Source organism: Dioscorea cayenensis, chromosome 18, assembly GCF_009730915.1.
Source record: "Dioscorea cayenensis subsp. rotundata cultivar TDr96_F1 chromosome 18, TDr96_F1_v2_PseudoChromosome.rev07_lg8_w22 25.fasta, whole genome shotgun sequence".
In the NCBI taxonomy this organism is placed as follows: domain Eukaryota; kingdom Viridiplantae; phylum Streptophyta; class Magnoliopsida; order Dioscoreales; family Dioscoreaceae; genus Dioscorea; species Dioscorea cayenensis.
The window spans coordinates 14,707,007-14,729,662 of NC_052488.1; the positions used below are offsets into that span (position 1 = coordinate 14,707,007).

General features: G+C 33.1%; 1 protein-coding gene and 1 pseudogene across 3 annotated transcripts; one reads left to right on the forward strand and one right to left on the reverse strand.

The window, feature by feature from the left end:
• Window positions 1-2,387: 2,387 nt before the first annotated feature.
• Window positions 2,388-6,028, reverse strand: LOC120282350 (annotated as a pseudogene).
• A 7,820-nt stretch (window positions 6,029-13,848) lies between these two features.
• On the forward strand, window positions 13,849-16,421 carry LOC120282468. Of its 3 annotated transcripts, XM_039289290.1 has the most exons (4): window positions 13,849-14,059; window positions 14,226-14,378; window positions 14,519-14,848; window positions 15,781-16,421. In XM_039289290.1, exons 2-4 carry the CDS (start codon window positions 14,241-14,243, stop codon window positions 15,997-15,999), a joined length of 687 nt encoding a protein of 228 aa, XP_039145224.1. In that variant the 5' UTR covers window positions 13,849-14,059; window positions 14,226-14,240; the 3' UTR covers window positions 16,000-16,421. The 3 variants fall into 3 exon arrangements, with proteins under 3 accessions (XP_039145224.1, XP_039145223.1, XP_039145225.1); XM_039289289.1 differs by having other exon boundaries at window positions 13,849-14,378; XM_039289291.1 differs by having other exon boundaries at window positions 13,849-14,378; window positions 16,173-16,421.
• Window positions 16,422-22,656: the final 6,235 nt, after the last annotated feature.

Sequence of the window (22,656 nt, forward strand, 5' to 3'; positions counted from 1 at the left end):
TTTTAAATTAAAATCGGTTTTACATTCAAGCCCTTATAATTTCATAATATTTTCTTACAACTTGTTTTATCCCCACTTCTACTATAGTATTTCTACTTTCACTAATTCTAACATAATATTAATAATTTAAATAATTTTTATATTTTTTCATAATAACAAAATATTAAACATTAAAAAATTTGAACATGTAAAAATTACTCTCACAACTAAAATAAACTCACTTAATATTTTGAATGAATGAAAACAATTACATATATTATAAAATGATTCAACAAGTATAATATTTAGGTTATTTTACGACATACGACTTGGACCAGCGACATTCGTATAATTTTGACGACTGTCACCTTCATTGCGACATAAACAACAACGCTTTGGCTGACCGCATTTAAACAATTTTAACATAAGGAAAGGCGGTCAAGAGCCGTTGGATGAAAAGAATGCAAAGGATCAGAAGAAATCTCCTTCTCTAAGATATCCTCTCTGATCTGCATTCTATCCGAATCTAGAGGATCATAATGGGTAGATCTTAAACCAAGGTGACCGCCCGACCGCATCCTCTTGTGCCACCATGTGGCGAATGAGCAACTGTAGTCTTGGAACCTAGCGTATGGAAAATTTCAACAGGAGGCTCACCGCCAGTCAGGCATAGTTCACGTGATGTTTTGCCCCGGAAGCCACCACGACCTCTAGCGCAGCTGCACCGCCGTGTAACCAACATCCATCCACAACCCAAAATCCATCTCTAAGATATCCATTGAACCACCTTATTACTCGTTCCCTGACTGCCCAAGACATTGGGTGAACCATTCGCCTCCTAGGCGATGTCGATCGGATTGGAACTGACCGCACTTGACCTCCAACCTTCTCTGATCAACAAGACCAGTATGAGGGGACTGAGAAGGGTTAGTCTGGTCGTTCAATTCTCACAGGCTGTAAGCATTCAACAGATGTCCAACCATCCCACACAAGTAACAGAACATAGGAAGTTCTCGTAGAGAACTACAACGAAGACCCTTTGCTCTTTGTTAATGATCCAGAGACCTCGCTTCAAGGGTTTTGAAAGGTCTATTTTGATGCAAACCCAAGCAAACTTGACTAGGACAGAGAGGTGGTAAATTCGTCAATCTTGAGAAGACAACCAAATTGATGAGGAGTTGAATCCATATAGCAGCAGTAGTGAGTTTAGTAAACACTGGTTCAAAGTAAGGATGCCACAACACCAGTTACAGAATGATCCCATTGATGGTCCAAGGGCCCTCAAAGAGAATTTTATGTATAGTCTCATGCGTCTCACACCGGATTAACAAATACCCCCACCTGGGCTCAAAGACATGAATCTCGCCAAAGTCCCCCCACCTAGCCTAGAGGTTCATCTTAACTAGATCAAATGGGAGTGGTATGCAAAAAAACTTACTGTTCAGGGAGTGTTGGAATTTCTGCTTTACCCTATTCTTTGCTTCTAAATCGATGGAAACAAAATCCGACATAGTCTCCTTGAGCTTCATCAGTATTGGACCGACAACCAAATGGGAAGGATCAGGCTTACGCCTCCCCGTCGATGTGATTTTTGCCCATGTAGGAGGAGAAGGAGCGTGTCCTTATTTACTATGGCAAGTGAGGATAAAGAGTAGTGGAATGAACACAAAGGAATGAGAGCATAGAAGGGACGAGAGCTCAACGATATAAGATAAATTGATAGGAAGATTCACTACAACAAAAAACTCAATTTGCGACACATTTTTGCGACATAAAAAATAAAAAATGTGTTGCAGATCGCAATTTGCAACATAATCTGTGACACAATAAAATGTGTCGCGTTTCAGATGTCGCAAATATTTGTGACACTTTTGAAGACTGTGTCGCAGAATTTGCGACACAAAATGAAACGTTGCAAATTTCATCGCAATTTATGGATCTTCTGAAACAATATTTGCCATTCAATTTGCAACGATATGCGACAATTTATTGCGACATAATTTCTGTGTCGCAATAAATGTCGCAATTATTTGAGACTTTTTGCAACATTCTTTGCAATTTATTTTAATTGTCGCAAAACTTTACGCGTCGCAAATTGTGTTGCTAACATTGAGTTTTTTTGCAACAATTTTTGAAACTCATTTTGTTTGTCGCAAAACTTTGTTGCAAATGTGTGCGATGTTTTGCAACAAAATTTGAGACACATTTCAATTGTTGCAAATTGTGTCGCAAATTGTGTTGCATCTCGGTGAGATATTATGCGACACAATTTTATTGTCGCAAATTATGTCGCAAATTAATTATTCATAACTATAATTATCTATAATAATTTTTTAACTATTTTCACAAACATGTTTTAAAGCCTAATTTACAATCCTGAACAATAAACAAATTTCAAACTCAGGATGTGAAGAATACATTTGGTGACACTTAATAATATGATTGATTCATTGACTGATTGATTCATAAAAGAGGTTAACAACATCACCAGGAACAACAAACAACATGAGATCCATGAACAAAGCCCCAACTCCGCCTGATCATGTAGATCATCAATGAGAATGGAGGGCAATCCATAAGTCCCGTAACAAGCAAAGTTTCAATTAAGTAAATATATCTTTATCTAAACCACGGCAGCAAAACACACACAGATGGCTCCCAATTTCGACACGACATCTACTAAGCCTCTGTAGCCACCGACTGCTGTAATCTGGAAAAGAAATGAGAGAAAAATTCATGTACATTTGCGCAATTGTCTGATTGATCTTTTGGGATATATGAGATTTAGATGGGTTGGATTTAATCAAGCAAAACTCGTATTCCAAGTTTAAAGCATGATATGTTCCAAATTATATCCTTACTCGAGAAGAACTGAAGAGGGAAGATTGAAAGTTGAACCTACCCCGGAGGAGTGAAAGGAAACGGAAAATGTTGACTGTGGAGCACATTGAATTTTTGACAGAGCCTTCCCATTTATGTTGTACCGTCTCAAAATTGGTTCAGAACCAACTGCGAGGATATGCTGAAAACAAGACATAAGCCAATGAGAAATAAAAAAAACTTTGAAAAACCTTCCTTGAAATAGAACTGGTAAATAACTGATAATGGGGATGAACTCTATACATGCCAAAATTTTATCCATTTTCTGAACATGAATAAGGTCTAGATGCATGCAACACAAAAGTAAAAATATGATGAAGACAGTCCTTCAGGTGCAGGATAACCACATCCATTTAACTTGGTTACCATCAAATGATACATCTTGCACTGGGGCATGGCTCTCAATATTAAAAATACACTCACAAGAGAGAAGACTCCAAACTAATAGGTCCCTTCCAGTGCCGCAAGCCTGAATTAAGAAAGTCATGCTTTCATTCTCGTTTCAGATTTAGTAAACCATATTCCATTATATTATTAAAACTATGCAACAATAATAACTTTGAGCCACTGCAAACATTCTTGTGAAGAGAAACTATATTTCCTGGTCTTTGATCCTTAACACAGATAAAAATGCTAAATTGTTACTGCATAGCAGTATTAGAACCAGCAACAAAAAACAGTAGCAAGCATACGTCATCAGTAAAGAAATATCAGGGAACTGAATAAAGAACTTTACCAGCCAGCTCTCACTTGCATCAATCGCCAAACAACTGACCCATGAAGTTTCCTTCAGCTTACGACCCTTTTCTGGATTTATAACTTGGGTGCACAATCCATTCCTACAATCTACAAATAAAAATCACAATTAAAAAATGGATGATCCATTGAGCATTCACATTTTATAAATTATAAGTAGGCCAAAAGGATATAGATCTAACAACAGAGGCGCTACTTAAATTCCACAAAATGCTGGATAATAATAGATAGAAGGGCAATGAAATGAAAAATTAAGTTACAAAAAGTAGATCCGTGTCATTTGATAGATAATTTGAAAAGGTTTGCAGGCTTACCCCATATCCGTGCTGATCCATCCTCTGAACCATTGATAATCTAAAAGACAATGCATGGCAATAAGAACAATTTAGCAATGACACCAAGAAAAGATAATAATTGAATACTTAGTTAATAACTAAATGGATCCCTTTCCTCATTGCTTATCCAGAGGGTTCTGAGGCACTCTAATATAAGTATTGAAGTTTCAAGGACTGTAGCAGATGGACAACAATATGGGCGATTGCAATAAATTGAGATCAACCAACAATATGAGGCATCATTCCATTTGGCACAGGCAATAGGCAACTTACAAGGGTTTAGATATGAGGACTCATTCCATTGCAGCAGTAAATTTACAAGAGTTTAGATATGAGGTCTAAGGTCCCATTCCATCTTCAACATTAAGTAGGAAATTTACACTTTACAAGAGTTTAGACACAAGGTCTAATTCCATTTTCAACATTCAGTAGCCAACTAATGGGAGTTACGAGATTTGGTCCCATTCCCTAGTTAAAAATATTTTGGACATATAGTCTGAAATAAAAGTTGCCTAATATGAATTGTCAAATATGATTTCCACAAGCCATGGATCTTCCATATAACCCTTGGTCAACTTTTACTAATTGCCCTGTTCTACAACTAATAGGATGAAATTGTATCCAACTCCAATTAGGCTAAATGTCCAAAAGAAACCTTCAGCGTTGACGTTCATCATCATCTGTGCATGCACCATGTTCTCAGAATAAAAAACAATCTCCATGTTAAACTGATTTATTACATCAACTAACTTGCATGAATAAATCTAAAAAACTAACTGATTCCAGCTCTAGCTTGAAATCTACCTTACATGATCAAAGAATCAAGCTTGCCTTCTATCTAACAGTCCTTAACCAATTAGCAGTATTTTTGTTAATTCAGATTTCACAGAAGCAAATTGAAGGTAAAGATTATGAACCAATGCAGGAAAACCTTCAGAACAAGAGGAAGATAAAGGATTTGAACCTAAATCAGATTTAAGCACATTATATGAACTACTAGCAAGCTCAATAAATAACTCACCCTTAATAAATCATGAAACAGGGAGAAAACTTGAATAAGCAATCATCAGAATGTATCTAACTAGCTAAATCAAATCATATTCAAAGAAAATTTATTTTGAAAAATCTTTTTAAAGATCTAAAAATAATTATAATACGAAGGTTAGGAAGGTAGTCAAGTTTTGATTGATGAATCATCCTTGTTGTATATTGAGATCATTGTTCAACAGAGGTCCTACAAAGATTGAAATATTTACTACTTTCAATAATAGTAAGCTTCAGAAGAATTATAACAATGGCATACAGTAAAATGAAGGAGATGAACTGCTACTAGTAACAGAAGGAGCACCAACCCTGGCCGACATCTTCAATATCAAAGACATTAACTGGACACTTCTTCACAAGTTTTTCTGCATCCACACCTTTTATTTCTTTCAATAATATAACCTGTCCAACAGATTCAATTTAAAAGACTATTAACAAGCAACTTGACAGCTACCAGAATTACTCTAGAACAAGCTTAGTAGACAAGAAATTCAGAAAGAATATGAGAAGAAGGCTCACTTCCACATCTCCCACAACAGCAAAAGCCTTAACAAAGAAATCCACGATTCCGAGCTTCAGATCGGTGCTACTATCTGAAATCTCCCCCAAAACAGATGTGGCTTCTGATTTCAAGAGATCCCGCAATGACGCTCTCGTCTTCACCAAAGATCTCACGTTTCTGGCCACCATAATTGATTCCAAAGCCTAGACTGTCTCACTTCCAAAACTAAAAAAGGATCGAGGGTTTCCCGATATAAAATGGAGAGCAAAAAGTGGACCTTTGATTTGGGAAATTAGGGCAGAGAGGTACCTTTGATTTGGGAGGAAGGTGATGCTCTCCCTTCCAGTCGGTGGGGGAGGAGCAGTGGTGTTGAGGTTGCCGCAAGAGTGGCAGAGATGCGGTGGAGAGGGGGAGTGATCATCGGCCATGGCAATGGTGGTGGTCGCCGTCGAGATGGATGGGGTGTGCGATCCGAGAAAGGGTTGAAGGGGTTGCTTGGAAGTTAGGTTGGACCGTGGGCGTACTAGGCCTAACCCTTGCAAAAAAAATATCATATAAATATGCATTTATATATATATATATAATATTAAAATTCTATTATTTTTAATTATAATTAATTATATGTTATTATCTAAATCAACCATGGAAAGAAAAACAGAGGAAATTGGGTCCATGGTTGATTTAGATAATATTATATAATTAATTTAAATTAAAAATCATAGAATTTTAATATTATATATATATATGACTTGGTTTTATGCTGAGATGTTAAAAGGTTTACAAAAAGTGGACCTCTCTCCCAACATGTGTATACAAACATTCAAACCCAAAACTATTTATTTAATCAATACAAATCTCTGTCGGTTGAATCAACCCTTGGTGGGATATAATCGGTATTAATGAAAAAAAACCTTATGATTTTTTTTTTTATGAAAATTAACTAGTATAATCATATAAAGTTGTGAAATATTCTAAATCAAACCCTAAATGCAAATTAAAGAGAGTTAGGAGGAGACAGACATACAAATTTAAATCATCATGAAAATTTTTTGAAGGCACTAATACCAAATAGCCATACTTATTTGTCAAAAAAATCGGAAAAACTTGTGAAGGAAGTGAAAAAGGGTGAAGCTAGAGGATTGAAAATAAATGTCCATTTAAGCATTATTTTCCAATTACCCACAAACCAAAATCCACCTTTTCGGCTAGGAAAAATGTTATTTTTCATTGTTAAACTTTGCGATACATTTTGCAACGTCAATCGATCGTTGCAAATAATGTGTCGCAACCTGTGTCGCAACCTGTGCCGCAAACCAAGCATACGACGGGCTCTAAAATTTTGCGACATATTTTGCAACGCACATAAATCATTCGAGAATAATGCTGTCATGATCGCGACGCAAAACCAACGATACATGTCGGTCCCCAAAAGTTTTAGCAAACACATTTTGCAACATTCTTTGGATTGTCGCTTTTTTTCGCGACTTGATTTAGCTTCTTTCTCGCAACGCTTTTTGGCTTTTTGTCATGCATTGTCAGATTTATGTCGCAAATTTGCAACACTTTTGCGTGTCGCAAATATATGTGTCGGAAATAGCATTTTTTCCTATAGTGATTTGAACTCATTGTGATTTAAAAGAAATGAGACCATGGCCTTCACAACTTGAGTTAGATTATGATAAATATTATACACTTGCATCTTCTTATAGGATCATTCTCTAATGCAATAAAAACAAATCCAGATCATAAATGCATTCAACAATACTAAGATCATTAGAAAAGCAATCCGCACGAATATCAAAAGACAAAGCATAAAATAATAAAAACGAAAGAAATGTATACATAGAAGCATGAGGCAGTGTAGTCACGATTGAAGGGGAAGGTTACTTCTCCTCAATCATCTGAGTAATCAGATAGGAATTGTTGAATCAACCCCCATTTAGTGGGGACCTCATGAATAAGTGAGCTTGTGTCCATAAAAAAATCAAGCTATGACAATTTTGCGTGCTACTATAGAAGTAAGGGACAAGTGAGAAAGAGAGAAAATGTTGGAAATGATGGTGGGCAAAATATGCTTAACTAAGATACTTGGAAGAGGAAAGAAAAACACATGTATAAAATTAACCTTTTATTCTCATAAACTTTTCCTCTCCAATAAACTCATCCATGATATCCCATTATATACATCTTACAAAGGACTCTTAATATATGAGAAACTCATCATACATAGCAACTCATAACCTTTTCACTTCATATTCTTAAATCATAGCATTTAACTTATTAAGGATAACCCCACATTTTATTTCCTTACATTATTATTATTATCAATAATTAAAGTTTTATGTTTAACTTCCAACATCCCCTTAAACTTAAACATTTTGTTAGGTTGTTAAACACGACAATCACACCCGGCATGACAAACCTGAACATTTGATGACGCGGTATGAAGATCTTGCTCAAGATCTAGTTATGCCATTCTTTCCTTCAACTCTTTGAATTCCTTTCTAGTTTCATTGAGGCTTTTCCACAATTCTTCGTTAGCCTCCTTCATGTCATCAAACTCATGCTCTTAAGTTCAACAAGCTCCTCTTGATTGACATCTTTCACAATAATATTTTAGTATTATCCTAGATACTTTATCATAAGCATTAAGGCATCATTCTCGACATCTTTCTGCTTATATGCACAAGGTCCACACAATTCGTGGCTTTTGAACTTGTCCTCAAATTTTATTTTCACAATAAAAATAGGTAAGTGGTCAGGACCAAACCGTTCACATTCATACCTTGGGGGTGGAAGAGTAATTTTCTCTAATATATATCTCCTTGAGCATAGCCTTGAACTGCATTGACACAACAACTGGTCTTTCACTCTCCATATCTCCTCTCTTCTTTGCTTATGTATCACTTTGAAGACTTCTCTTGCGCCTTCTTTCTTCGTGGAGCTTCTCTCACATCTCTCACCTTGTTCTTTCTCCTTAGAGCTTTCCTTAGCTCTTACCTTCTTCTTTCTCTAGCTCTAATACGACTTTGTTGGAAACGATGGTGGGCAAAATATGCTCAACTAAGATATTAGGAAGAGAAAAGAAAGCACATACATAAAATTAACCTTTTATTCTCACAAACTTTTCCTCTCCAAAGAACTCATCCATGATAGCCCATTATATACATCTTACAAAGGACTCTTAATATATGAGAAACTCATCATACATAGCAACTCATAACCTTTTCACTTCATATTCTTAAATCATAGCATTTAACTTATTAAGGATAACCCCACATTTTATTTCCTTACATTATTATTATTATCAATAATTAAAGGTTTAAGTTTAACATCCAATAGAAAAGCTAACATATGAAAGGTGAAAACTAAGAAAAATAAAAAGAGGAAGTATGCTAAGGGAAGGAGATCAGATGGCAATAAGGCACCAAATTTCAGTCAAATTCTGAGTAGAGAATCCTTGTAAGAAGCTCCTCTTGTTGATCCAATTTGATCTTTCTTTAGATTCCTTCCTAGTATCTTTCTACATCCATGCTTGTGTGTGATGGCATATGTAATTTGGGAGCTTCTTCTGTGATTGTTAATGCCATTATGGTGTATACTTCTAGTTGAATCTAGAGAAGACATCGTTATCCTTTGTTGACATAGTGAAAAAGAGTTTTAAGTGGCCGTCAGCTGTAGAACAACTAAAACAAAATTAACAACTAAACACCGAAGAAAGAGAGAATTCTCATAGCACCTCCATCACCGTCACCACCGCCGTAGATGTCACCATTGCCGTGGGAGAATAGTGATATCAGTTGAGAAAGAAAAGCCTTGATTTTTTTTGTTTTTTAAAATTTAAACACCTGCATGCAGTTATTTTAAAACAGTTCTAAAAATGGGTTGTAATTTTCCATCCCAATCATTAGAAACAGTTCTCCAAAATCGGCTCTTCTTGTTTGCCTTTAAAGACAACTTGGTGTAGTGGCATATGAGTTTTCTTGATTTAATTAATCCAATAAATTGATTTACATCTAATACCTAATGATTCTAACTTTTATCAAGGATAAAGTGAATTTCTTAACCTAAATATTTAATGTATTTTAGATATTTCTAAAAACTTCTAAGCCTAAATTAACTCATTTGCTACATCAGCAAACATGAAGAATATAAATTACTATAAAGCACCAACGCTCATCCAAGATTTACATATTGGTGTCCGACATGTGTCGGCCACCGACAAGCTTCCAACACCTGTTAACATGTAGCGTCAAATATATCTCAGAGCATCATTTTATTGTTTTATTTCTTTTAATCTCAAACATACTCAGACACTTTTAGAGACACGAGATTCCTATCAATAGTATACATGTTTTTTAACCAACTCATAATATATATTAATTTGCAATTCTCTTTTTTGCACATGAAATTATTATTAAATTTTGATACTTGCAATATTTGGTGATTTGTTTTTTTAAGATTTTTGACTAATAATTTGCTTGTGGTGGTTTCTAGTGTCACATATATAAAAAATATAAAAAAATTATTCGATATGTCCCAAAGTACGTGTCTTAATGTTTTTAAAAACATGTCACCGCGCCATATCACGTCATGTTGTGTATCATGTGTTGCATCAGTGTTCCTAGGATGTAAATATCAAGCTTGTCAAACCATGACTTCAATTTAAAAATTAAAAATAAAAATAAAAAAGCAATATTTGCGCCATTGATAGGACCCCCCACATTTTACATCCCAGCCTTTCTATGCCTCTTTAAGTTCTAATCGAGAAGGAAACCGGCTATTGTTTATGCCCATCCCCACCTTATTCAATGCATTTGTCACAACTTGAATTGAAGTCTTGTGTCTGATCAAACAAGGAAATTTTGTTGAGGCACGCCATGGTAGAAGTAATTTTTTTACATTGACCATTGATTTTTGGAGCCTTGGCTTATGACCGTTTAAGTTCTTGTTCAAAAAAGAGGTAAAAAATGGGCTTGCAGGCTTGCAGCTGGGTCAGTAAGTTTGGAAATTGATAACATGATTCGTAAATGTTAGACAACAAATTACCATGATGATTCTATATAATTATGTTCTACCAACTCAAAGAAAAAATATTTGACTTGCAGCCGGTGAGAAGCTGGATCAGTGAGGTTGAGTTGATAACTTCATTCAATAGGATTTGAGTATAATAACAAAATATTTTTTTTAATTTTCTTTTGTTAACTTGAGACTCCTTTATATACTCTATTGTTAGAGTAATTAATTGCCCAATATTGATGACATTAGTAAATATTGATATGAATATATATAAATATATAAGTTTAGTTTCCAAAAGTTGAATTATCAAGGCCAAATAATATATTTAATTTGTATTTAACATACTAAGAAGGACAAATAGAGGAACATAGAAGCCCTTGGGTATAGTGAGGATCTCTCCCTGGTGACATGAAAATTTGAAAGAAGAGTCCAAGACCTCCATTAAAAGGAGACACTCTGATTGGCTCCAAAATCCCATCTCAGAGAAATCACAAAATCAATATTCTCTTTCAAGGTTAAGGATATTGCATAACAGAATAAATAAGTCAATCCTCTATTTCTTAGATATATATATATATATATATATTAAAAAAAAGAAAAACCATTCTCAGACCCTTTCATTATTAGGATTCAAATCACCATCCCAACAAAGCACATTGTAAGAAATGAACAACAATGGTCACATAATAAAGCAAGATAAGCCACTCATGGTGATTTTCTAGTTAGTTCATTGGATTTAGAGTGAGATTTTCCCCGCAAGTGATGATAGATAGAATTAAAAGAAATTGCTCACAAGAAACAAGCAAGAGGAGAAAAAAGAGCTCAGTGATTTACACCAAGAGAAAAGTTGAACAAATCAAGGATGGAGATCAGTAAAAAGTAATAGAGGATATCCCCATCTAAGATTTCTAAAAAGGGTAAGCCAATTACACTATAAGAACATTATAGTTTACAAACAGTATTTTCTGTTTTTAATTCGTTGTTAATTTAATTTAGCAACTTCATTTTTGACATTAGCAACAAATTTGTAATGTAATAAATTTCATTTCCAAATTTTAAAAATCGCAACCGAAATTATTCCATTTCAAAATCGTTGCTAATTCTGCAATAGAATTTATTTCGTTGATGATCCGTTTCGAAATTTAACAAAGGATTTGCAACAGAATAATTTCCATACCATAATGTAGAAATGGATTCGAAATGAAACATATTTTGGTTTATTTTTTTTTTACTAGAAACAAAAAATATTTCGATGTAAATTCGTTGCTAAAATTAAAAAATATATATAGATAATTATAATTTCAAAACATATTAATTTGTTTCTAATCTATTGCTAAAACCTAATTAACAAAAAAATTTATTTTATTTTGATAATTGATATAAATAATACCTGTTATAACAAAATTTTTCAATCAATAAATATTTATTTAATTTTTAAGGCTTCTAATTAAACATAAGAAGCCAGTCAGCATGAAAAATTTAATGTAACATCTATTCATGAAAATAAATAGATTTTCAGTGGCTCCAAATAACGAAAAAAAAATAACAGCCAAAGTATACAGAGAATACCGTTGAATAACCGCATATAAACTCTATACATAAACATATCAATTAACAACGATTAACTTAGCAAGTTCTAGTACATCATTATTAATGACAATAGGAGAGCAATTAATAAGGTGCATACTAGAATCCTTATTTCAAGATTGCCCACATTATTCTTTACAGATGAATCATTCCTTTACAAAATGCTAGAGTCTGTCCTAGCATGAAATATATAATGAGGAAAGCTACATACTTCATTCTTTCAACTCCTTCGAAGTGACACACTTTGACCAGCAAAGGCAAAAAAAAGCAAAGTGTATCCATAATATAACTTTTACCCTAAAAGGATATATTTATAAAAAACATAAGTTAATAATCTATAAAAATTATATCTAAAAAAATTAATATGTTTATAAAATTTATATATTTTAAAATTTTAATTAATAATTAAAAATTAATATTTCATGAGTACAGATAAGAAAATTTATAATTAATTAAATTAATTTCAAAGAATAATTTTTTTATAAAAAATATAATCAAATTTATAAAATATTGAACTAATATTCATTAAATCCTAGTTTTATAAATAAATATCTCCATAATATATTTTTTTAAACAAATATTATACATATGCATATACATAAAAGATATTTATCATTTGTCTAAATCATCTTAAACAAAAAATATATTTTTAATAAAATATAAATTTAGCGACGGAAGTTTGTTTCCGTTTCTAATTTATAAACGGAATTATGTTCCATTACTAATATTAGAAATAGATTTGTAATCTGTTATTAATTTACAAACAGATTACAAATCAGTTAATAATTTACAAAATGAGTTATGGTTCGTTTCTGAAATAGAAACGAATTAGCAACGGATGAACAGATGGGTAATCCGTTATTAATAGGTTGCTAATTAATAACAGAATAAGTCCGTTGCTAAATTTCTGTTTCTAATTCAACAACTTCTTGTAGTGTTAGTGGCTCTACTGTTAGTCAAGAAAGCAAGGTTAGAAGATTTAATACAAACTTTAATCCATTTGATCAATCTAGTCAAAAAGTTTATCTTGGATAATGCATAAGAAATACACTCCATATGAGAATATTATATGCTTTTCTCCTATCAGTCCTAACCAACATTATATATAGTGTCATCCTAGGAGTTAGAATCTCAAGAATGAGAAAATCCCTAAGTAGGTTGTCATCAATGATATACATAAACATATAATAACCACCAGAATGTTCAACATTAACGAGACAAAGTAATTCGATTTATTTATAAAAATCTTAGAGATAATTTTATATTTAACATTGTCAAAAGATATAGGCATATAATTTTTAATCTTATTGGGATAATTGTATATGAGAATAAGAGCCACTAAAGTTTGATTTCATTTCGTGGGCATATTGGCAAGATCAATCCTTAGGGAATCATATTAAAAGGCATCCACTTTTTTTAAATCTATGTATTTTAAAAATAATTTTCGAGGATGATACACTATTTAAATCAAATAAATTGGTCATACATATATTGTCAAAGACATGACCACGACGTATACGCAGTCGTTACGATTTATATATAATTTCTTGTCAAACACAAGGTACATTTAGACACATCATCCATGACGTATACGCGGTCGTTACGATTTATATATATGTAGACACATTTATTGTCAAACACAAGGTACATTTAGACACATCATCCATGACGTATACGCGGTCGTTACGGTGTTTATATATTGTCAAAGATATGACCACGCACACGGCTCCTGGAATATTCCGCATTCGCATTTAAACAGCTAACTAGCTAGCTTCAAGAATAGTCTGCCCGGTTCTTTACTCGTGTCTGTCTCTAGAATTTCCTGTTACCAACTTAGCTATTGTCCGGTGGTTCACAAGTCTCTGTTCTTGAGGAGTGTTCCCAACTTCCCAATTACCATGATGGCTAGTTCGGACAAAAGCCTAGGGATCATGATGGCTAGCTCTGTGACTATGAAGTCATATGTCTCATCCCCTACCTCTCTCTCTCTCTCTCTCTTTCTCTCTGTCTGTATATATATATATATATATATATGAATATGCATATTCTGTAATATATCTGATCAATTCCTGTCAAACTCTTTCACCTGAGAGGTTGTTACATATATATATTTTTGTATACAGAGATAAGAGGGAGGAATGCAGAGTGGTTGGTGTAGTAAACATGCAGTGAAGCTGGAGAGAAAAATTATAGAGAAGAATAGAAGGAAGCACATGAAGAGCCTTCTTTTACAGCTATCCTCCATTATTCCCCAAAGCCAACCTTCTGGTTCAAAGGTTTGTGTCTGATATATTGGTTCTCTCTCTCTCTCTCTCTCTCTCTCTCTCTCTCTCTCTATATATATATATATATGATAGCATCCCAAAAATACTGTTTCGCCTCACCAAGTGACATGTTCTTTCTCTATCATATTTAGAATGCATTAAAGCAAAAAGATATCTTAGAGGAAGCCACATCATACGTAGGGAAGCTAAGAGAAAGAGTCGAAACACTTGAAAATGAAAAGACAGAAATGAAGATGAAGATGAGCATGCAAAGAAACCAGATGATGAATATCAATGATAGAAAGGTGGCAGTCCATGTGCAATGCTTTGATGATTGCATAAAGATAGTTCTAATGAGCACATTGAACAAGTGCTTCAAATCGTATGAGGTTATAAGAATCCTTGGAGAAGAGGGTGCTCAGGTTATACATGCCAACTTGACGAGATCTGGTGACAAGATTGTTTTTGTTATCCACTCTCAAGTATTTCCTCAACTTCTCCTTCACGTCCTTGATTTATGTTACCAAAGTATATTTAGCAATTTAATTATGTTAGACATATATTATTATTATTATTATTATTATTATTATTATTATATAAAATTTGTTTTTGACATAGCTTCGTGAAATCCTGTGTTTTGTAAAATATTTCTTCATAATTTACTCGAAGGAAAAAATATTTTTTTATGGAAGTGAAGATTTTGAAATTGTGAAAAAATTAAAGAAATATACTTTTTATAATTGAGACTGTTAATTTTTGGAATAATTTATTCTTAATATATGAGCGCCAAGTAAAATTATTTATATTTTTTATTTTTTTAAAATTTAAAAGTCAGTGGTTGGTTTTAGAGGGGTCATTATTTGTTTTAATTGTCAAATAAAAATATATTAATGTTGATCCTAAATCAAACAAATTTTGTTTATTCTTGTTCCTTAAGTAGACATGTACATGACATAAGCACACATGACACTAGCTGCAACAATTATTGTGAGTTCACGTCAATTATAGAAATCATTAATGGTTTTTGTTTTTTTTATATGCTATTTTCTTTTACCAAGAATGAAATTTAATTTTTGTTATTTTTTAATTGAGTCATATAGAAATGATTTAGTGTAACCACAAATTAAGAAAATATCAATATCATTCTTTACGTATTTAATTCAAATCAATCTCTTCAAACTATATTAGCGATTATATCAAACCAATGTTATATCAAAATGCAATTTCAAAAATCTATTATTCTGGAAAGTCTAACAAAAATTTGGGTATATATTAATATGAAATATTCAAAATACATATATTTGACATATCTGATATACACCAAAAACACACTTAACACAATCATCTTAATGCTAATATACTTCAGGCATTCAATCTATATTAGTTTAGAACTGACATTTTTTTTTTGGGGAAGTGGAGCGGGACGAACCCACTAGAGACCCCAGGAATGTGCACAAGCCTCGGTGGAACAAGTGAGGATGAGACCGTGCTCACATGGGTGCTGGAACCATCCGTACACAACCACTATTCACAATTCTCAGAAATATGCCCTCAGCCGAGAATCGAACTCTCACCACTCAGTGAGAGCTCTATCGGTGACCCGTGTACCAATAGAACTGACATTTTGGAATAAACTAGGGTTTGAAGTGGCTTCTTTTACATTGTGTTGAGATTGTTGCTCATAATATTCAACAGAGATATGGTTACTTAAGTCACACTGCTGCATTATTTAACAACCAACCAAGTTAAGGTCATATGGATGGTTAGTTACGTGCCTAATAATAATGGTTTTCTTTCTTTTTACAGTCAGGCAATTTCTTCAAGAATTGGTTTAGAAGAGGAAAGGATTAAAGAAAGGTTGGAGGAATTGGTCTAGATTGTCATTTTGGGCACCTGAGCACTCAAACAAGCAGAGAGGAAATGGTTTCAAGTCTGTGATGAGAAGAAAAAAAAATAATTTGCATTAGTGTGGTTGTGCTTGAATAAATGCAAGACTAGTATGGAATATGTTCTATTTTTATAAAAAACACCCATTATTTTGATCATATAACGTGAATCGAGATTTATCTTAAAAAATGTATTTCACTTCAATTTTATGATGTGAGAATAAATGTCTTTATTTTTTTTTCTGGGGAAATAAGTATGAGCATATAAAACTATTCTCAAATTATTCTTAAAACGGATTATAATTATGTAAATTCAATAAATAGAGAAAGTTTTAATTCAAAATAAAATTTTTATTATTATCAAAGGGCTTTTGGTCTAATGACACTAGTTCCACCATGAGAAGCGTATGAGATTTTCAATAATTCAACTAATAAGAATACATCTCAAGTTTGTATTTTTTAAAAATATACTTGTATATATGTTATATACTTTCATTTTTTTATTAAAATTTGAAATGATAGTAATTTTTAGATTAAAAAATAAATGTGAAAAAAATACACACCCAGGAGAATTTGAACTTGGGTGGGTTAGGATCACATGCTTTATGGCTAGACCCACTAACCAATCAAACACAACTACATTTCCCTCTTTTTATTTGTATAAATAGTCTATTTTATATTAATTTATGTATAGAAAAACCAAAACTATTAAATCTTATATTTTCTAAAAAGTGGTGTCTCCAACGTCGAGGGCGGGCTTCAGCCCCTGCTAACCCCTTTCCGCCCCTGTACATGAGTGGGTGCCAGGGATCTCTGGCCATGAGTGAGGACTTGTAGCTTGAACCCTGTACCAGTAGGGTGAGGGAGCATGAGTAGACCATATTGCTTGTTGTGTGCATGTCCCTAAATATTAGCTCTTGCCGCTTTTGTCAAAATAAATAAATAAAATTGCTATTATTACGCATATGAATAACATATTTATATATTAATAACCCAATTAAGATTAATATATAGATTTAAATTAAGGCTTGAAGACTTGGATATAATACTAATTGTTCATTATCAATAATTTTAATGAGTTTCGTTAACTTGGTTAGTTTGATTAATTAAGATTCATTAAAAACAATAAAAACTCTGTTCTGCTTAGTTTGGGTTAGATGAATATAAGATTATTTTTCTTAAATGTGATTCATAATTACTGTGAAGATGGCTTTAGTTATAGATGGACGATCCCTTTAAACTTCAAATTATCTCTTCTATTAGTGTGCCTTATCCTTATTCCTTGACTCTTTGCTCTTAGTTGATTTTATTTGAGGCTTTTGCTTCTTATGTACTATATTTATGGATATATATATACATATTTCTACAAGTGACACATATCATCAAAGAGACAAAAATTCACGAAGGTGCATTAGTTATGGTAGCTTAGCAATCCTAGAGATTTATCATATGGGGCGGATTAATATAAGGGCAATGAAAAGCTGCCACATATGCCTAAGATAATATATCAAGGATCATAACCTTACAACGATAAATTCCCCCTATTATGCAAATACAACTCCTTTCACAAATGGCCCACATTGGTACGACGGTACCTAATATACAGTGAACAATATGTGCTACAATAAACAATACTGTGAGAGTAAGGTTTCAAACCTTACTCTTTAACACTTGACTACTAGTGATTTCTACAAGTGTCATCCAAAACAAAAACAACAATTATTTTTGTTTTCTGCAACAAGGAGAAGAAGCTTCGCTTGTTTGGCTTTTGAGAAAAATACCCCTGATCATGATTTATAAGGTTATCCGCCAAGAGAGATATCTGAGCAAGCCTGCTAAGGATGTAGGTGCAAAAGAACGGTTATCTCACGCTTCCTCTGGTGCCAAAAACAAAAATCAGACAAAGAAAGGTGCTTCATACCTTTAGCTGAAAACAAGTAGTACGGTTGCCAATTCTGTTTAAATTAAAGGAGTTTGTGTGCAAAACACATGCAAGGAGAAGTGCTTCGTACCTGAAGCTGAAAACAGGTAGTAATTGATAGGATCAAGCACATATAAATATATGTATTCATGAATAGAAACACTCAGACACTCAGGTGTATTAACTTTCCAATTGTATTAGAAGAAAAACTGATGAAAATAGCAACTGGAAAACACTCTATTTCATTCATTGATGAACTGGGCAATTATACAAACATCTAATGTGTATGCCAGTAAAGCATCACAAATAGCACAACCAGAACATCCATACACTTAATACAAACATACATCAAATTACCAGTAAAAGCATAATAAAAGTAATACAAACATTCATATAAGACATATGCAGCAATGACAGAGCTTGTTACTGCATATTAGTCCAGCTTCACAGTTCTAACCACTAGGAGCTGCATTCGAGGTTCTCCAGGTTTTCCACAGTCGCCTAGTATCTTCAGAGCCCTCTGATCAAGCCTTAGACCTCAACACCTTCCCCTTGATCAGAGACATCTCCCATATGAAGCATGGTTCTCAGTATCTCAAACTTAAGTCTGGGTAGTGCCTTAGTGAAAATGTCAGCGACCTGAACATCAGTCTTGCATTGCTTGACTTCAATTGCATCATCCTTTATAAGATCACGGATAAAGTGAAACCTCGTATCAATATGTTTTGTCCGGCCATGAAGAATCGAATTTTTAGCAATAACGATCGCAGATCGATTATCACAAACAATAACACTTGGAGTGCTATGTTTTTCACCAAAGTCTTCCAGCAAGCGCCTCAACCATACAGCTTCACATGCTGCTGCAGTCAGAGATATATACTCTGCTTCAGTACTTGACAGGGCAGTGATAGCTTGCTTTTTAGAGCTCCAAGCAATGACCCCTGATCCAAGTGAGAACACCCATCCAGTGGTGCTTTTACGGTCATCCTACGATCCACTCCATTCACTGTCAGAATAGCCGAGCAGCTTGAATTCTTCATTTCTTCTGTAATGAATCCCATAATTAATTGTCCCACTAATATAGCGCAAGATTCTCTTTACAACTCCCAAATGATGCATACTAGGTGACTGCATGAATCTAGATGCTATAGAAACAGCATAAGTTATATCAGGTCGGGTGTGAGATAAATAGAGCAACCCCCCAACAATCCTCCGATATCTCAAAGGATCAGTTTCACCAGAATTGTCAAGTAGATGGAGCTTCTCATTTGAGTTCATTGGTGTATCAATTGCATTACAATTCATCATCCATGTTCTGTGTAGGAGGTCAGTTGCATATCTCTGTTGTGAACAAAGATTGATCCTTTCTTCTGTACTACCTCCAGACCAAGGAAATACCTCATTGGTCCAAGATCATTCATTTCAAAAGTATTCATCATTGAGCTTCTGAATTCCTTCAATTTTTTCTCAGATGATCCCATATATAGTATATCGTCAACATATAAGCATAACAAGATAACACAGCCATCTCCTTCCTTCTAACTGTAAACTGTGGGTTCATTCAAGCTGCGAATGAACCCCAATTGAATAAAATGAGTATCAATTTGACTGTACCAGGCTCTAGGCGCTTGACGGAGACCATACAGAGCTTTGTGCAATTGATATACATGGTCTTCTTTGCCTCGGATAATAAAACCCTCTGGTTGCGAGACAAAAACCTCCTCAATGAGCTCTCCATTAAGGAAGGCGGATTTAACATCGAGTTGATAAATAATCCACTCCTTCTGAGCACCAATAGATAGAAAAGTCCTTACAGTTTCCATCTGTGCAACTGGAGAGAAAATTTCTCCGAAATCTATCCCTTCTTGCTGTGAGTATCCTTTGGCCACAATGCGAGCTTTCTTTTTCAGTAATGTACCATCAGGCTTAAACTTTGATTTGAAAACCCATTTCAAACCAATTTCTTTCTTTCCTTCTGGCAGTGTGGTCAAGCTTCATGTTTGATTTCTGTTAATTGCTTCCATTTCTTCTCTCATAGCTGCAATCCATTCATTGCTCTTTGCGGCGTCTTCATAGAAGATAGGATCTGCAGCTGTAAGCACAAAAGAACAAGAATTATAAATATCGGTGAGTTTTTGATACCTCGTCGGAGCACCACCATCTTCTCCGGCGATCGTTTCTTCATTTGAAGAAGATGAATGATTAAGAAGATGATCATCTTGCCGTTCATAAATTTGATCGAATGGTGTGGATTGAACAAGATCATTGTTAACTTGAGTCACGCCTTTATCACGTGCTGGCTCATAATTTGATGTATCCGAGTCACCTCGCTTCAGCCAATCCCATTACTTTTCTTTGAAAAAGCGCACGTTCCTGTTGACGTGTACGCGTTTAGAATCTGGGTCCATGATTTTATAGGCTCTTGAATTCCAGCTGTAGCCAATAAACACTCCCGCCCGTGACCTGGAATCAAATTTAGTTCTCTGTTGTGAGTCAACGAGCATGTATGCGAGACATCCGAAGACCCTGAAATGCTCTACATTTGGTTTTTCTCCAGTCAGTACTTCCAATGGCGTCACTACAACAAATTTGCCAATTAGTGACAAATTATATTGTGACGCATTAGATTTTTGTCACAAGAACGGACATAACGTGACACAAACATTATTTTGTCGCTCACTTCCTTAAAACAAGTATTTTTATGTGACAATATTTTTAAATTGTCATATGATAATGTCACAAAAAAACTCGCGGCAAATCTTCGAACCAATTGAAGATGGAGAGAAATATTTTTTTAGTGACAACTTAAATATTCTGTGACAAATATATCGTGTTATTAATATTATGTTTTTTTGTGACAAATTCTAAACTAATAATAATGTGTACTATTAATGAAATTTTTTTCATTTATCTAAATTAATTTTTGTGACAGGCATGCTTGTCACAAAAATATAACTAATAATGACATTATATTATTGTCACAAACAAATATTACATTAGGTGATGATATTAACGAATGCTACCACTTGTTGATTTATTTAATGATATTAACTATCTGCCACTAATATTTTTCTTATTTTAACGAAATATTACTAATTATTAGAAGATATAAGTATTAAATGACATAAACAATAATACTTATAGTAATGACTTGAATATCGAGTGGCAAATATATTAGCTGATTAATATTTTTTTTATCAATTCTAAATTGTCTTATTCAAAACAAAATTTTAATATGATGCCACTAATACAAACGTATACCATCAATGACAATTTTTAATTTTTTTCCATTTATTAATTAATTTTTTTGTGACATGCAATTTTATAACAAAAAAATAATTAATAATGAAAAATATATTATTATCATAAATAAATATTAAATTGTGTAATGATATTAATGAATGCCACCAATTAATTTAATAAGTATTATTTATTTGCTACCAATATTTATCTTTTAAAAAAAATATTAATTATTATTAGAACATAAACAATAATACTTTTAATAATGACTTGAATATTGAGTGGCAAATATATTACGTGATTAATATTATTTTTTTATAAATTTTAAAATGACTTATTCAAAACGAAATTTTAATATGATTCCACTAATGCTAATGTATACCATAATTACAATTTTAATTTTGTCATTTATTTATTAGTTTTTGTGACATGCAAGTTTATTATAAAATATAATTATTAATGACATTATATTATTTTCGCAAATAAATATTACATTTGATGATGATATTCAAGAATGCCACCATGATTAATTTAATTATATGCACAACTTTAGTAAACTTGCCACTTTCGGTCAAATAATGTTTATAAATGACCTGTTAGAAATTTTATTCATATATATGGATTCCAAAATATCAAATCAAACCCAAATCATTAACAGGTGATATTGGATCTTTAAAAAAACAAACTAATGGTTTTCTTACAAATACACCCACCTTTTTTTTGAAAAATCATAAAATGAAAGCTTTTTGTTTTTTTAATTTTTTTAAAAGCTATATTAATTAACCACGTTTATTTTCAAAATTTATTATTATTATTATTATTATTATTATTATTATTATTATGGTTGTTTTTATTATTATTTAAGGGTTAAAATATAAAAATTAAAATTAAATTAAAATATAGTTCCCCACCACTTTTTACCACCAGCAAGCAAATGAGTCGGTGCGCTCATGTGACTCATGTGACTTCGGAGCTCTCCTGCTTTAATTAGACAATGACAATTATTAGATCCAGTGAGCTTAGAGCAGTGAGGGAGAGAGGCAAAGGGACAGGGTTAGGGGTCTATTGATCATGCAGCATAATAAAGGAAGTGGGCAATATTTGGCTATTTGTTCCTCTGCCCATGTATACGCCCACTCCCTAGAGGGGGTCGGATTCCTCTAGACAATGCATGCCATTCCTAATAATAATAATAATAATAATAATAATAATAATAACAACAATAATAATAGTAATAATAATA